A 17,987-nucleotide genomic window follows, 5' to 3' on the forward strand; every position below is an offset into this window, starting at 1 on the left:
GCACAGCGCTGGGCATGGCGGGGGGATCCCCAATTCCCAGCGCCGGGGGAAGGAGCCCCCGGTCTAGAAACCGGTCTGCGGGGAGGGCACGGGAATCACACGCGCACCGAGACGCCGGAGAGGGCGATTCCACCTCCCCGCGGTGCCCCCAGCACCTCCACCCCGGGTGGGCACGGGGAGGGTCCCAGCCCCACGCAGGAGCGGGACGGAAGCGCCGCCGCCCAGCCCTGCACCGCGGGACGGGGGGCACCGGTACCTGGAGAGCAGCACCGCGGTCCTCCGAAAAGTGGGAGAGCCATGGGGAGGGCTGAGGCACGTTCCGAGAGGCAGACGGGTGCGTGGTGGCATGTCCTTCATGTGCTCGCCGCACACGCGCGCGCACAAAGATCTCCGTCTGACTCTATCCACATAGATGTAAAAAATCACAGCCCGCAGCCTGCCTGCCCTCCTCCCCGTGTAGCCGGGGACAGCTTTTGTCGTTCTCCTCGTTGGGTTTGTTGTTGTTGTTGTTGTTGTTGTTGTTTTCCTGGGGCCGAGCAAAGGGTTAATCCCTCTGGTTGCGTTGTCGGATGTAATGATGATTTACCGACACTCCCTTGGAAGGACTGGGATTCTTCTGCCTGGCAGTTTGAAAAAGTTGTGTACAGGATCCCTGTGCTTCTGCCAGAGCCGGACGGGTGCGAGATGGGGGGAAAGGACGGGGGGGGGGGTGGGGGACCGGGGGCACCCCAAGGGTCACCCCTCTGCCTGCAGCCGCCCCATGCGCGGTGCCGGAGCCGGGACGGGGCTGAATGTGCAGCTTCCTTTGTAGGCTGAGCGCACGCTGTGCCTGCGTGCATGTGTCTGTGCGTGTAGGGCTCTGTGTGCGATCCCAGCCGCTCCCACAGCCTGCACCCAGCTCTCCTGGGGAAGCGTGTGCGTGTTTATATGGAATTTCAGTGCTTTAGGGTGGGTTGGTTTTTTTTTTGGTTTTTTTTTTTTTTTTGCCCAGAAACATCAGGAGATGCTGTGGCTGTACCACTTCCCAGCTGTGCCTTTGAAACACTGTCATGGTCTGAGTGCAGCGCCTGCCTGGGACCGTGCAAGTGGGGCTGTCTGTCAAAAATGGAGAAGGCCAAAGGGGAGTGGGGGATTGTATCTGCTGCATAGGACCGAGAGCAGCACAGCCGTGCAGTGCGGCGTTCAGAGGGCCCCGGTGCAGGGGAGATCCTTGGAGGTGCCTTCACGCTGCCTTGTGAGCGCGATGGAGGGGTTACCCGTGGTCACACTGCAGATGTGGGCTGGGAAATCCCTCTCGGGTCCCAGCACCGTGCTGATACCGGGTCAGGGGCTGCGTGTGCAGGAGGGCTGGGTCTGCCACGGCACCTCAGTGCCCACTGAACAGTGGCACGGGAAGCGTGCTCCGTGGGCTCATGGTAACCCTGGACACGAGCGCCTTTTGTTCCCAGGGTCTGCTCTGGGTTACATACCTTGCCAGCGTGCTGCTGATCCGTTCCTTCCTCGGCAGAGGTCGCTTGCTGCTCTTACTTTATCTCCCGATGGGCTTTTCGGTGCTGGGATTCAACTTGCTTGGCGCAGCGGTGCTGTGCATCCTGCCATTCCCCTGCCGGCTCTTCCTGTCGAGGCCTTCGGTCTCAGCGACGATTCTGGGAGCCCAAAGCCACTTCCAGGCCACGCCGGTGCCACAGAGCTGCCCCAGAGCCGCAAAGGGAACCCCCTGGTGCCTTCCCATGGAGCGCTGGGTCCCCATCCATCCTTGGGGCTCCGCATGTCCCAGCACTCCTGTGACACCCCCATCACTGGTGACTGGGAGCTGAGTGTGTGTCCAGGCTGCAGCACTTGTGCTCTACCCCCTGGCATCTTCCAGCCGCAGCGCCGTGTGCTGCCCACGTTTTCAAGGGGACAAGGTGGACCTGCAGGCAGGGCAGGTGATTTGGGACAAATGACGGCAACTTTGGGCAAGTTCAGCAGCAGGCAGGTAAATGGGACATGCAGGTTGAGTGGCTGGCAGCAAAGAGGAGGTGGTTGCACAGCGTTGTAGGGATGTGTCCTGGGATGGTTTGGGTTAGGGTCACGGTGTCATGGCCAGGTCCTGCAGCCAGGTCACCCCTCTGCTGCCACTCTGAGCATCAGATACAGCTCCCAGCTTCATCCCATCTGCAGTGGCTTGCAGGGGTAAAAACTGCCCTGCACTCATCGAGGTTACGTTAAAGACCACGGGACTCCTAGGTCTTGCAGTAAGGGGTTGGATGAAATCTTTAAATGGAAAGAGAACTGAGGTTTTTTTCCCTTTCTTTTTTCGCCACTGTGCTGGGGGCATGAGGGGAACGATGGATGCTTAGTGAGGCGCAAATGGAAATAATGGGGAATTCTACATGGCTCTGCCAAACCCCATTCACAACATGAAGGAATGCAAAGGTGTTTGCTGGAAGGACAAAAAAAAGGAGTTGGGTGACAGATCCCGCTTAGCGCTTCTGTTTGCTGAGGGCTCCAGTTACTAGCTGAGGGCACAAAGGGGAGGGCCGCAGTGAGTGTTGTCACATCACTCACCAGCAGAGCCAATAACCCAGGCAGTGCTGGTGAGCAAAGAGGAGACCAAGGGGTGTGCTGTCAGTAAGATCCCCTATTGTAGGAAGTTGCCGGGGGGCATCTGGAAGGGTGTTTGAGTCATGGCAGCCTCGTCAGCCTGTCCGCCTTTCATCCGCAAAGTGAGGAAGCGGGCTGTCAGCAGCAGGAGCTCAGAGAAGCTCAGGGCCCGGGCTGTGCAATGAATACACAAGCTCTGGTTCCCAAGTAGGAGCATGGGGACCAGCAGCTTGGATCCCATCAGCCCTTGGTATGCAGGTATCAGCATCAACCCTTGCAAAAGCAAGGTGAGTTGGCCACGCCAATGCTTCATCTCCGCGTTCTGTGTACTGCAGATCTGCTTTAACCTCCTGGAGAAATCCTATGTGGAGCTGTAGGCGCTGGGGGAGCAAACACCTCTGTGGCAACCAGACCTTCCTTGTGCCCAGCTGATAAGAAGGCTTTTAGGAGAGCAAAGTCTCTTTGCGGTACTTGAGACCTGAGACCTCCTGCTAGATCACTCTTGATCTTCCTCGTCATGGCTACACATGCAATGAGTTTGTAGTCATAGCTGAGGTTGTATAGACACGTCCCCAGGAGCAGTGGGTTGGATAATTGTTTTGTGAACGTGGCACTGGATGATATTTTGGGGAGCTGGTTACATATGTATACATATATAGATATATACATATGGTTAATACTGCAAAAAAAAAAAAAAAAACAAAAAAAACCCACGCAGAACTATGCAGGGTCAGAAGAGGGACATCCACATAACGATAGGTTCCCATCCCTCTCTCCCAAAGAAACAGGATCTTTTCCAGAAGTCCTGGAAAGGCAGCAGAAGCTTGTGCAAAGGACAGTACTCACACCAGATGAGATTTCCACCTGCGACAGCTGCGAGTGGGGTGGATTCCATGGGGCAGTTTGGAGCCTCCGTACGTAGGTTGTGATTTCTGTTTCCTGTTGGCTGCAGAGCTGCCTGGAAGTCTTATAAGAAGTCACCTACACTCACGTGCATCGGATCTTAAGTGACATATACATTATCTCTTGTTAACAATTATCATTTGATCTACAGCTGGAAATGTAGATTTGCCTTTCTTGAAAAGCAATTTTCAGCCCCCAGCTGTCTTTCGGATCTATTGAATAGAAATAAATACACCTTGTAATATATCTTGTTTCACCTTTGACCCATCATTTAAGCAAAAAGGGACCTCTAGGACGATGTAGCCATCTCCTGACGTCCTGAAGCCCTGGCAGAAGTGGTCCTACACTTTCTGGTTGCCTTTTGTCAGAACTCCTCATGGTGTTTGCTCTGCTGCTACCTGCATGCCCACCCCCACACCAGGGAATGCTGCAGTCGCTGCCACGGGCTGAGAAGTGTCACCGTTGGCCTTTGTCCTTCTTGGTCCTTATCTACTGTCTCTTGCCTTGCACTTACAACGTCGTTCTCATGGACTCATCATTGGTATCTGCAAAAAGTAGCATAGTCAGTAGCTTCAGTTTGCTGTAAAGGGAGTTTGCGTCCCCACTGGAAAACCTTTAGGGTTCATGGGAACTTACGTCGTCGGTGTTCTGGGGCATTTCTTCACCTGGTAACCATGGCAGTGGGATCCTCCTTTGGGTACTGAAAGGCCCTGTGCTGTAAAAGAAATGAATGCCTTTAGGTGGGTGCCTATTGCTGGAGTCTCTGTGGAAATCGCTGGTGGTGGCAAGAAGCAGAGATGAAGGCAAGGTGGGTTTGATAGCTCTATATAAGGAGAAAAGCCTTTGCTATTACTACTCAAGCTGCTTATGCAATCCTGTCGCTGCAGAGTTGAAACGGAAAAAGAGCCTGCTTTATAAAATCCTGCAGTAATTAACAGCCCCATCAGTCACAGGTCTGCCATTTGGAAGCTGCTTGTGCTTTTTCCATTAAGTTGGTAAATTTTGCCAAAGTGTTTTTCTTCATTGCTTTGGCACTCGGCCCCGCTCTCGGCTCGTACAGCACGAGGGGTCCAGGAGCGGGGCTGGGGCCAGCTGGATCCCGTGTGTTCGTCTCCTTTATGGCCCCGTCGCTGTCACCAGAATGGAATTATGTGCTGGATTTTCCCTGAGGCTTGTTCCCCTCACCATGTTGGTCAACAGGGATTTTGGAAGCAGGTTTGGATTGTGAAGGTGCTCTTGCACCCCTCTGAATCTTGACATTGTGTGCCCCCGTGTTTGCACGGAGCAGTACAAATCAGATCCTTGCCAGAGCAAAGGTGTTCTCAATGCCCAGGGCTGCTCCTGCCGATGTTGTGTTGGTCACCCTTCCCCTCGCCTTCCTACCAGGGAGTTTAGCCCAGTTGGTGGCACCCAGTGTAACCTTTGCTCCACACACATATGGGAATGGCGTTCACATCCCAACGCTCCATTGATCCTTTGGAGGCAAGCACAGAAGTGCAAGTCTTCCTATGAGGTAGATTTTGGCCTCATTTATGTCATAAAAAGGTTTCATCTAGAGGTGGCCGTGAGGAGTCATTGTATTCCCCTTTCTACCTCCCAGGTCTGTAGCCCCAAGAGCTGCATCCCATGGGCTGCAGCGGGCAGAAAACAGCCCCATCTCCCCACTAGAGATCTCTGGGGTGCAGGGAAGCTTTCCTGGTTAGCATATAGCTGGCTACAGGACTTGGTGAAAGGTTTGGCTGTTCCAAGCCGCCATTCCTTCGTGCATGAACTACAGCAGCCCCAGAGCTCCTGAAATGCGCAGCCCAGTGTCAGGGTAATGGAAACAGTACAAGAGTGATGTGGTTCATCTCATTTGTTTCCCAGCCGGTGTGGGGCTGCTCCAGTATTTTGTCCCTTCAAGCCTTAAAATATTAGCTAGTGGCTGGATTCCTGCGTGGAGTTTTACGTTCAAGGCCAGGTTTCCCCACTGATGCGTAAATCACTGCGGCTTCGTTGGAGCTGTGGGAAAGGGTCTCCTGCACTAGGTGAGGATCTGGCCCGGGGTAACGCATCATCTCAGAGGATATTTTCCTGTGCTAAAGCTGAGACTTGATGGCAGGAGAAGAGTGGTCTCTAATCCCCGCTGATAAATGGTTCCTCTCTGCCAGATCTAAGAGAGGAGCGAGCTGCACTTTGCCATTGCTCTGCATATCCCAGTGCTCGCGTTGGCTTGGCTGAGATGAAGAGCAACCGGTGGACGTCCCACACTGCCTCTGGCTGAGGGCTGTCTGTAGTTTACATTTTTGTCTCCGTTCCTCCAGCTGCCTAATGCCCTCGCTGATCACGCTGCTAAATCTCGTCTCTCGAAGACGAGGGAATTCAAGCTCCAAACTTTCCACTGACAGTTTTAAGTGAGCTTAACCGAGGAGTTTCCTATGTTCGTTGTTTGGCCACAAACCAGGGAAGCTGGCGGGGGAAGGGGGGGGCTCAGATGTCTTTCTGCTAAAACTTTTCCTCTTTGCTGCTGTTTCAATGGCTCTGTGATGCTTAAACCTAAAACAGAAGGCTTTGCCCAATCCCTTCTACTGAGCACCCATTGTCCCTGAGGCGTGTGGACATTGCCACCAGATGATGATTCAGGAGAAGGCCTCTAGCAGGGCTGGATTTGTTTCTAACATTGTAGAAACTCATCACTTTTTTCTTCTCTTCCAATTTTAGGGGATTCTGCTTTGTCTGGACTGTGTTATGTTTTAGCTGGTTCCTGGGATTCACACAGGGAAACTCTGAAGGTAAACCACACTTTTTCCCCTCTTCCTTTTTTAATCAAAGTAAAAGTCAAGGGCTTTCATATCATTTTAGGGCCAAACATTTAATAATTCCAGAGCCCAGTGCAGAGAATTAAGTGCATTTATTGCTGATCATTGCAGTACTGATGATGTAGATGACGCAGTTAACAGCTGGCAAAAGAACCGGGTTTCTGCAGGTGATTACGTGCCCCACAGGACCTTCAAGAAGTGCCTTTCTGCCTGGTGGAGAGGCTGGGGATGAAGCGCTTTGCTATATCTAAAACCACACTGGCATCTACCTGCATTTGCTCGCACTTAACTGCTTTTAGGAGGTGCCCCTTGAGGCCGGGTCATTAAGGAATTAAGAGTCTCAGGCAAACTTTTTTTTTTTCCTTGACTTGGATGCAGCCCAGTCATGCCTGTGCGGATACACGGGATGCTGTGCGTGCAGAAATTGTGAGAGTTCTGAAAGGAAAAGGTTGGCCATTAGGAAGAACTTCTTAGGAGGAGTGGTTGGGCACTGGCGCAGGCTGCCCAGGGGGTGGTGGAGGCACCGTCCCTGGAGGTGTTCAAGGAACGGGCAGGTGTGGTACTGAGGGACGTGGTGTATGGGCAGTAGTGGTGGTAGGTGGACGGATGAACTGGATGATCTTAGAGGTCCTTACCAACCTTAATGATTCTATGATTCTATGAAATGCAAATTTCAGGAAGAAGTCTCCCAGAGGGGTGGTTTATAGGGGAATTACCGTGTCTGGCTCAGCCCCCGTGCTGCAGGGAGAGCCTTCTGTAGGGAGCAACCATATACCTTCACCCATCTTCTCCAGGCATCCCTTCCTGGGGCTGCTGGAGACAGAACAAAAGCTTGGGCTGCAATAACCCCCACACGACAAGTTAGCTTCAGAGTCAACAAAAATAAAAAATAAACGCGTATTTTACAGCTGATAGTGGTAACTGAGCATCTCTGCAACATCTGCTTGTTGGGGAGCCAGCTCCTAAAATAGCAACACCTCTTCCACGCAGATGTTTTACACGGGCGCATGCTGGAACCGAGCAGCTTCCTGCAACCAGGAGACAACAATAAGTGGACTAGCAGGCTCCAGGGCTCTCCTCTTAGTCTCCAAAGCATGAAGGAAAAATAGAAAGTTGGTCGATGCTCAGCTGTACGCCAGCCCGCGGAGCACTTCTTACAGAAAAAAAATAAAATAAAATAACATCCCTGCCATCAGCAATTTTGAAAAATGTAATATTTTCCAAATTCTCCTTCAATGCAAAAGAGGTGAACATCTGGCTGAATTACTTAGTCAAGCAGTTTTCAGAGCAAGTTTTATGTCAGCTCATAAAGAGGCAGAACAAATACTGTCTCTTGGCGTCTCTTTTTCGAGTAGATTTTAATATGCTGTTTGGATCCATCTTTATCCATCATTTTAGTCCCCTGATAATTATGGGATGGTGCCGTCTTTTTTATTGTTGCCATCAACTCAAAGGAAGCTCTTTCACTTCGTCCTTACTGCGTTACCTTGGTGTGGGAGATGCCACCTCTCTGAGATCACAGAATCATTAAGGTTGGAGAAGACCTCTAAGATCATCCAGTCCATCCATCCGCCTTCCACCACTACTGCCCATAAACCGTATCCCTCAGTACCACATCTGCCCTGTCCTTAAACACCTCCAGGGACAGTGACTCCACCACTCCCTGGGCAGTCTGTGTCAGTAAGATGGTTCCCCTGTGATAAAGGAATGACAAATTTCTGCTCTATTTCCCAACAATCAGAGTCAGGCTCTTCGTCTGGGAACCAAAGACTTCCATGGAAGCGAAGGCTGTAAGGAAATGTTGGCGATTTGAGACTGTGTTATCACTCAGGATTTTTAAATATGAGATTTAAGAGCTTGTTCATGGATCTGCACGAGGATGAAATTAAGCCAGTGCTGTAGGCTATTGCAAAGACCACAGTTATTACTGTAAGGTGTAGAGATCCGCCTGCGCAGTGGAAAATCAGGGAGCACAGAGGGTGGTTTTTGCCTAAGCATTACAAATCCAGAAGATCATGAGGTTAGTGAGTTCATCTGATGTGCACTGACTAAGGGTCTGGGCAGTAACTTTTGGAAATGTCGCGTTTATCCTACCCAATTTTAGCTGTGGGCATCTGATCTCAGCTGCCGGAATCTGGGAAGCTCCGAGTTATTTCTCTCCTGCCTTCTGGCTTCCTTCCTGATAAAGATTTTTACATAGGGAAAGGGGGAGGGAGAGAAAGAAGAGCAGAAGGCTAGCAATGAAAGCCTTTATCCCCTCATTTGGACACGATCGTGTGCTTGTGCAGGAATCTCTGTGCACCTCGCTTAGAAAAGATTTTCCCTGTTGCTCGAGTGTTGCTGGAGGAATGCGGCAGCAAGGTTCAAGGCACCTGGGAGCAGGCAGCTCTCAGTGAACGGATTTTTTAAATAATGTGTTTTGATGGAAAAAAAAACTCTACGGAGGGAAAAAAAAAAAAATAGAAAGAAAAACTGAGGAAAAAATGCTTCGCTCAACTTGGAGCCATTTAAAGAAGCAAAAATGACCTCGTGTTTTGCATTACCCGATGACATCCCATCATCCCTGGGGACGTGCCCCACCTGCCCAGGGCGGTCATGGGGGGCAGAGGCAGACGGGCTGGGTGTGCAGGAGTCCAGAGCTGTGTGCCTGGACCTGGGGCTGGAAAATCCACATCTGTGTCCTGCATGAGGTCTGCTTTATTCAGATTCTTTTGCGTAAGCATCGAGAATTTGGCTCTACCTTTGTGGGTTTGTAGGGAGAGGAGAGGTGGGGTCGTGCTTTTTTTTTTTTTTTTTTTCCCTTTTTCATCAGCCCGGTTTGATGCAGTTGCTAACGAAGCGGTGGGGTTGGCGTTGCAAACAGTAGCAGCCTCCTCTGAGCAGGGAAACACCCTCATGTCTTCACAGAGCAGCTACCAAACAAATAGTGCCCAGAGCGTCCAGCGTTTCTGCCCAGTGGAGACGCACCGTCTCTGGGACAGAACCTAAAAATACACGCAGGAATTGGAAGCTGGTGTCTAGCTCCCAGTTTCAGCAGTAAACTGATTTCCTTAGGGCTAAATCCTGGTGCCTTTGAAGTCTGTGGCAGGGGTCCCACTCGACTTCCCGTGAGCCAGGCTTTGGCCTTTACCATTTCATGGGCTCTGGAAACGATCCAGCTTGAAGACATTGCTGCGATTCCTCCCTTCAGTGCACAGACTCTACCTTGGCTGTGCTGAGGGACAAACCCTGTGGAGCAACACTGCAGAAAAACAGTGGGGGACCAAGGATTTCCCCCTAGTATGGGACAAGGACCGTTATTAACGCCTGAGCAAGCTGTGCTCTAAATTAGCCCCTCTGCACGGAGTGGGGAAATTTCCATCCCCTTGCACATCTGACACGTCTTCTCCAGGACAGTGTCTGCTAGAAAATAAGTTCGGCTGCCTTGTAAAAGGGAGGTGGGAATAAAGCCATTCTCAGACAAAATAAATATTGATTGACTAGTTCTTACGTACAGAAATAGCCATTGTTTTTGCCAAAGTCAAAGAACGGAGGTTTTCTCGCTATTCTCCTCCCTTCCTGGCCAGAGACATTACAGGCCTCAGGCTGGCTTGAGTCTACATCCCCTCTGGCCAAAACTGAGGATCTCTTTCTAGTGCTGCTTCTCCAAATATTGAGAATTGTGCTGAATATTTAATAGCTGAGGGTGAAGGCGGCCAAATTCCAAGCCCCTCTAGAAAAGCAGCTGGCTTTTTTCTTTGGACAACCTTTGATTTGCCTTTTCTTCTCCTATGGGAAAGCTGCAGTCCCATGGTGTTAACTGATGTGCAGCCGTGATTGGCACTGCTGCATTTCTCATTATTCGATTCTTACCTTGAGAGATCAGGATTTGGATTAGGCAGCCCAGGCAAGCAACCTGCCCAGGCTTGTTTCCCCAGAGAGCACTTAAAGACGGAGTTAAGTGGCCATCGAGTAATGGGGATTGCATTTGGGCAGGGAAGAGGGAAGGAAATGCAGTTGTCCTAGCTTATTTTCGACAGTGGTAACATCATGTTCATCACTCTAGCCTTACGTTTATGTGTCTTTACCATGCAGTTAACATCCCTTGTTAGACTAAAAGTTGGAGTTGGAATAGGAGAACAGGCTTTGGGGCACATGGAGCCCTTTTTTCAGGTCTGGGCACATTTACCTTTGCAGTTCTTCTCGCATAGACCTGAGCATCTTCCCCAGTGAAGCAGTTCAGCTGAAGTTGCAGCCAGCTGGCTCCAGGCTGTGTTGCTGTTGCCTGCTAATCTGCTTTGGACTCCAGGCTGTGTGACTTCTGTTAGACTTCGGGGCCAGAAACCAGAGGACTCTGCTTGTGCATCCTCTGCAGGCTTCTCCCAGTGTCAGCGGACAGAGATGGCTGCTGTGGACAGCAAGCATCCTATCTTCTCTGGAGCATTGCACCCAGCAAATGCCACCTGCTCGATGGCAGTCAAAACTAGTTTTTCAGCTTTCCACAATCCAAGCCTGGTTCCTCCAACTTACTGAAATAATCTAAGGCTGTAAGATGATCTGCTGGGAAGAAAGCACTGCTGTTGAGAACCTGAAGAAGTTCAGTGAAATCTAGGTGCAATTTTTTCTTGCTGGGAGGCACCCTTGCTTCCCAAAACTCCCCAGAGTTTCTAAGATCAAAAGCTGCTGCTTGCTAATATGGAGAGAAACAGATAGAAGGCATTTGCTCCCTTTGAAACCTCTGTTCCTTGCCTTCTGGGGATATAACATTTTGCAATCCCTGCTCAATCTGTTGTTCAAATTCCTTTCCAGCTGTGTGGTCAGTACTCAGAACTACATCTCAGGGAAGTGGAGTATCGGTGCTCAGTGGAAAATTGCCTTGCCGTGAGCTCACCTCCCTCCAGAACACCTGGAGCTGGTCTCTGGTGGGACAGGACAGCTAGCCAGATGCACCATGGAGCTGATGCGTTCTGGCAGTTGCCGATGATTTTGTTGAGCATGCACTTGATTTTCACACTATGTGCAGGAGAAAGAGCCATGTGTGCTCTGTTTTGATCACATGAATGTATCTCCATGTCAGAGGATGGCTGAGGTTTCTTCTAACCTGTTGCACTTTTGCACAGACTGGCTTGACCCCTGATGGCCATCTTACATGGGTACAGCCCTTGGCTTCCTCACCAACTCACATTCTCTTGTTGCTTCCCTTTCAGATGTGGACGTTCTTCAGAGGCTGGGCCTGGGAGGGAGAAGGCCATCGAGCGGATTGTCCTCATCACACACCATTCCTCAAGGGGTCATTCCTCTCAAATCAGGGGTTATCTTTACTCAGCGAGCACGCATCGAAGCACCGCTCAGCACCATCTTCCCTGCAGGCTCCAGCACTGACCTGCTCCTAGTGCTGAGCCTGTGTTCCCACCGCATCAACAATGCTTTCCTCTTTGCTATCAAGAGCAAAAAGAAAAAACTGCAGCTCGGGGTTCAGTTTGTGCCTGGGAAGATAATAGTGTACGTGGGCCACAAGCGCTCTGTATATTTTGATTACAATGTTCACGATGGCCAGTGGCACAATATGGCCATCAATATCCGTGGCCAGACAGTCACTTTATTTACTTCTTGTGGGAAGCACAGAGTACATGCGGATTTGCATTTTAAAAAGGACGAGGCATTGGATCCACATGGATCTTTCCTCTTTGGGAAGATGAACCATCACTCCGTGCAGTTTGAAGGAGCCATCTGCCAGTTCGATATTTATCCTTCCGCCAAGGCAGCTCATCATTACTGTAAATACCTGAAAAAACAGTGCAGGCAAGCAGACACCTACCGGCCGAACCTGCCCCCGCTCGTCCCCATCCTGCCCAGGGATCCCAGTGCCTCCCCGAGTACTCCACAGCATATGGAGCCCTCGCTTCAGGGTCTGAAAAACTTGACCACTGCCACCCCATCCTTGGCGTTTGGCAGGGTCACCGCACCCCTCAAGACTCGGGGTTCAGGTGCTACAACTGTTGCCTTGGTCTCGTCCCAGCCGCCATTGCCGAGACAGATAACCAAAGCCACAAAGGTTACAGTGGCCCCATCTCCTGCTCCATCAAGTACTGGGACGCGGCCACCCAGTTCTCTGCCTCGGGGGACAGTGACGACCCTCGGGGTGTCTCGGCCCACTTCCAGTATGCACACGGAGAAGACTCCCCTGCCCAGTGCCAAAAAGGCCCTGCCAACAAGCCCGAGCCCTGCCACGGCCAGCAGGAAAGAGACCAAGCAAGAGACCAAAAAGATCAACCAAAAACCAACCACCAAGTCTTCTGAAGCACCCAGTACTGTAAAGCCTACAAGGAGGAGGATTGACAACACAACCAGCAGCGTCCACTTTGTCACCCTGAAGCAAACCCCACAGACCCCAACCAATGGGCCCCTTCCAAAGAAGCACGTGCCACCCCCCACCAGGAAAGGGGATCCTGGCAACGTCCCTCTGGTGTACACCAAACCGCCCCTGGGGGCTGCCCGTCCTGTCTCCAGAGCCCAGGCACAGGCCTTCAACCTCACCACCCCAGCTGCGACCGATGGCTATCAGATCTTCGACCCCCTCGGGCCCACTCCGTTTCCATTTTTACTGGGATACCCAGGAGTGAAAGGAGACAGAGGACCTCAGGTACGTTGGAGCACTTCATGGCTCTTCTTAGACCCAGCTCTGCTGGGTTGGCGTTTCCAGAAAAAGCAAATGCAAATACCGTGATTGATTCAGGATTTAGGAAAAAAAAAAAACAAAAAACCACACGACGAAACCTTTCTCTGTTTTTATTGTGTAATGGTTTTTGTTTGTTTGTTTTGTTTTGTTTTTCGTTTGTTTCTTAAAACACGCAAAGAGTTTCCTCTGTAAATTTAACGATGGCATTCCACGTGCAATAACCGCTCTCAGGGTGTGTGTGTCTTGGCCATCGCGAGCGTACACACATTTTGTAATGCTAAAAGCAGTCAGGCCACACTAATTATCTGCTAACATGTTTTTTTTAATGTAAGAATGCAAACAGAATCTTTAATCTGGCCAACGTTCAGGAGGATTTGGTGTTCCAACCCAAGCCTTTTGCTGTAATATATATGTGAGAGAGGGGCTGTACATGTATAAGTTTCTCCCAGACGGAGACTTTAGTTGCCAAGTTCCAGCCTCGAGCAAATTTTTACAGCTGACTTCTTAAAATAGTGAAAGAAGGGTATACAATGGAAAAATTGAGACAAGCTCAAGGAACACAATCAACAGCACTTGCGTCTGCAGATGTGCTGCTCGTTGTTGCAACCCCTAAAATGCAAGAGCTGCATTTTGCTGCGCCCTTCGATGTTTGCTCGTCTTCGAGGCTGGCACGTCCTGCCTCTCACTTTTCAAAGCAGGATGTTGGGTTCTCTCTGGTAGTTTTTTTTGGGGGGTTACTGAGGGGTGTGCTTCGTTCGGAGGTTCCCAGCTGTGGCAGAGGTGAAGGATGCCTGACTTCACAGGCACGTCCCTGCTGTAGTCACTGTGCTTGGAGACGTTTTGCAAAATCCCTGAGTAGGCAGAGTGAGCTTCCGCAGATTTATCTGTGGGCAGTGTTTCACGGAGAAGCATTTCAGGCATACTTCCAAGAACAGAAGTTCAGCAGCCATGAACTTCTCTTAAAACCCTCCTTACCTGTAAGGGGTACGGCTGTGTGGCTCGCGCTGAGCCCAGAGAAGTCTTGGACTTCTTCCCCTGCGCTGTGCTGAGGGTGTCCAGACTCCAAGTCCCCACTTCCCCCTGCAATTATTGAACTGGAGTGGAAAATCCCTCTCAACTTGTGAATCATAGCAAAGAAACTGATTCAGGCTGTGAGGACTGAGGGAAGAGATAGCCACATTTTTCCATCTGGTCCGAGAACTGGAGTCCTGAATTGAGGAAAGGGAGAACATCTTGAGGCTCTGCCTGGCCCCGTCCTCTCCAACTGCTGGAAACAAAGTCAGCACTCAGGGAGGAAAGGTTATGGCTGGAGCTGGCTGCTGTGACTCATCGGGGATCTCTGTACAATGGTTCCTTGAATGTCTCTGACGTGGGAACAGAAAAGGGAGAAAAGACCAGGATCGGGCTGACACATTGAGAAATGCAGCACTCCGATGGCCAGACAAGAGTGTTCAGAGCGAGCGCTGATAAATGCTCCGTGTGTGAGTAATTGCCTGGCAGCGTCCTGGCGCTCGGGTGAGGTCAGGGCAGATCCTAGGGCTGGTCATGGTGCTGCACGCCATGGGCTGGGATGTGATGCGTGGAGCACAAAGCAGGCAGAGCAGGGGGGTTCATTCCTTTGCCTGGTGGTGTTGCCTGACACAGAGTCTCTTCAAGACCCAATATCCCACTGTGGGTAGAGAAAGGGCATATGGAAAAGCTTTCCAGCAAGGATTGGGACCGCCATGGCCAAGATCTATGTGTAGAGGCATTCCCAGGCTCTCCATCTTCTTAGCAAGAGAGGAGAAAGGACCGTCCTTCATCCTGATCATCCCAAAGTGGGATGTGACTGACAGCTGGGGACCAGGCAGTGATGACTCAGGCGCTGTGGTCTCTGTGCTTTTTGTGAGCGGTACCAAAATAACTGTGGTGTAACCTCAGCCATGCAGAGGGGCCCCTTCCCCGCAGCTGGGGAAGTGTTTGCGTGGTTAGAGGAGTGCAATCAGGAGGCTAAAGGGATGCATTTACCTCGAAGCAAAAGGCAGCGCTGCCTGAGGGTTCATCTGTCCTAGAAGACCACCACAGTGCTGCACAACAGGAAGCACTGGCACTGTCTCACATGCAGAACATTAATGCTTCAGGAATGTTGGGTTTACTGGGAGGGTGGATAATATGCTCTTAAAAAAGAAAAATTGCTTGGGAACCATTAATAACCACAAGCATTTGGGATCTCTGCTGTGAATTTCTTCTGGAGAGGAGGGGGAAATAGCAAAAAGAGCCCCCAAGCACCACGCTAGGTCAGTACCTGGGCACTACTTGGGGCTGGCTGGCATCCTGCATGACTCCAGCACACGGCTGAGAGCAGCTAGGGCAGCCACAACAGGAAAATGGTGCTTAACATTGGGTTTTGGGGCCAGTATCTCAAGCCCTCACAAGGATAGGTGTTTGGAGCCCTTTGGTGGATGGGGAAGCATTCGCTTGCAGGGGAGAGGGCTGTGCATGCAGCAGCTTTGCTGCAGGTCATAGGGTGCTGCAGCTCTGCCTTCCCCATCAGCAGGGATGTGTGCACTGTGCACGTCGTAGAGCTGCAGCAAACCCTTGTCTTGGCACAGCTGGGTTGCATAGTGCCCAAGTGAGTGCACTTATCATCTGGCCCTGCACACAGCAGCACCGTCATCCAGTTTCTGTCTGGGTCCCCTGGTCCGAATGCCGGTGGCAGCAGCCCAGACAGAGGTGTGGCAAGGCTCTGGCAGGCAGCATCATTGCAAAGGCAGATGTTTCTGAGCCCATCCCACGTCTAGACTGCTCCAGCTGCCATCTTCCACACGAGCGGTTTGTTTTGGAGCACGGCTCCTTTCGCAGAGAAGCGATCCTTGCCAATGCAATCAGCATTCAGGGGAGAGAGAGGTGATTGGGAACGCTGATCAGATAGGAAGGGCCTATTTCCAGTCCTCCTTGTACCAGAAAAGGCTGCTCGAGCTGACAGTCTATGATAAATTAGGAACACACAATGCGTTTGAATGTCTCTTAATGAATGAGTCATGTTTTCTCTTGAAAGGAAGAAATAGCATGCTTTGTAGAATACATGGGAAAAGTTTGAGCTTCGCTCGTGCAGTTGGATCACAGTGTTTTGCTAATTTAACCAGAATTATCCTCAAAGGGAAAAAATCTTGTAAGCAAATGACTAAGCATCAGAGAGCTCTGTTTGCATAAGATGAAGTTCATTTTGAAGAGTAGTTGAGAGTGTAATCGAGACAGATGAGCAGCACAGGATGCAGAGCTGTATCCTCTAAATGCATATGTAGGTATTTCATAAACCACTAGGAACAGAAAGTGAGTGATAGAGCATGGGATCCCTTTATTTCTTCATGCCCCTTTAGACTTCCTGCCAGGATCTGGGGTTGCTTGAGACTGACTTTCCCATGCAGAGACTGCTCCCGCTATGTCTGTAGAAAAGCTGTTTTCCTCAAACTGGAATACTGGTATTTTGCTGTGTACAGTGCTGCCACACAGTTTGGAATCCAGCTGTGGACAAGGCTTCTCTGCAATAGCTGTACAGACCCGGAATACACATCCGTCTCTCTTCCAGAAATCACGTTAGAGGAGTGGCTTTCTGCCAACATCTTGGTTTCTGCCAGAATTTCGACGGTTCGGGTCTTTTCTCCTCCTTTGCACAGCACTGGCAAGGGCAGAGAGATGCGGAGGGGCTGGCGTGTCCTTTGGGATGAGTTGTTCTCATCTTCCATTCTCCTGAGAAGGGAAAATCTAATGCTGGTGCTGCCCCTGCCGTTGTTCAGTCCCTCTGTGCCGCTGCTCTCCGGATGTGCAATACTAAATAATGGATTTATGGCAGAGAACTGACGGAAGAAATGCAGCTTGTCTTCCTCCAGGAAGAAAGCAGGGCAGGTTCTCTATCTGCAGGGATAAATAACATCCCTGCTTACGGTGCCAGCGTGAGGAGAAGCTTTTGATGCGTTTTCTGAAGTCACTTTTAAGGTGGCTTTTACCATGTGCATTAGCATCTGAGAAGCAATAATGTTCTGTTTTCCCTCTTCTGTTTGCACACAGCAGCACACCCTCCTCTGACATGCAGCCAGTTATGGGATGGGCAGGGGGACAGAGCGTGGGGGGCACAAGTACAGCGGGGAGACCCTAAAATACAGACACGTCCATCTATCAGTGTGTGCTGGAATGTGACTGAGTCATGTCCTGGGCAGTCATCAGCTATTTGCTGCTAGGCTGAGCCCTTGCCCCTGGGGGAGCAATTACAGAAATAGTTTGCAACCTGAGTGATACGAATCCGAAATCGTTCGAGAGGCAGAGAGTCATTTCCCACATCGTTGCCACCGATTCCTGTACCCATTACGCTTCGCTTGAAGCCTTCCCCGAACAGGTTCAGCCTTGCTCAGGTTCTGAGATCTGAAGGCAGCTCGGCTCCCAGGGGCGTTGCTGCGGGCAGGGGAAGCCGTGGGGGGGGGGAGGGGGGCACGATGTGGGAAAGGCAGAGGGATGAGCTGGCTGATCTCAGCAGCAGGAGGAAGCGGTGAGATCTCTCTTGTCCTCAGGGTCCGATGCATTTCACTTTCAGACAACCTAGCTTAATTTTCCGCGTGCAATTTGAAGCTCCAGAAGCTACGAAACGCGTCCTTTTTGCGCCAGCAAGTTTCCCAGCGGCAGCTTAGAACAAATCCTCTAATCATTCGGTGGGATCAGTCATCATCATCGCTAACGCTACCGTGGGAAACCGAGAAGGGTTAAACTTTCATGTGGCTGCCACGAGCTGATCGCGGAGCTGCTGGGGCTGGTTCACAGCTCCGCCGCTTGGCCTGAGAAGAGAGAGGATCCGCTGCTGCCACGTTTCTCCTTGATCTCCGAGTTCGCTTTGTGCGATAACAGGGCGCGTGTTCTCCGCCGTCAGTTTGCAGCGAGGAGCAGGAGAGAAGCCAGGGACGAGAAGCAAAGTGCTGGAGGAGGCCGTCAGCTCTGCCGGTCCCGCGGGGCGTCCATGCAATTGGGAGGGAAGAAGCGATATCTTCCTCCAGCTGCCAGGAAAAGGAAACCCT

General features: G+C 51.1%; 1 protein-coding gene across 2 annotated transcripts in view; it reads left to right on the plus strand.

Annotated features, from left to right (window-relative positions):
* The window catches only part of COL27A1 (collagen type XXVII alpha 1 chain), a 126,985-nt gene continuing 109,256 nt past the window's right edge, over nt 259-17,987 (plus strand). For both annotated transcript variants that reach the window (XM_021413746.1, XM_021413745.1), the window contains exons 1-3: nt 259-677; nt 6,190-6,260; nt 11,474-12,909. In XM_021413746.1, coding sequence (XP_021269421.1) covers nt 298-677; nt 6,190-6,260; nt 11,474-12,909 — 1,887 coding nt within the window. In that variant the 5' untranslated portion in view covers nt 259-297. The remainder of the gene's footprint in view (nt 678-6,189; nt 6,261-11,473; nt 12,910-17,987) is intronic.

This window comes from Numida meleagris, chromosome 16 (genome assembly GCF_002078875.1).
Source record: "Numida meleagris isolate 19003 breed g44 Domestic line chromosome 16, NumMel1.0, whole genome shotgun sequence".
NCBI lineage: Eukaryota > Metazoa > Chordata > Aves > Galliformes > Numididae > Numida > Numida meleagris.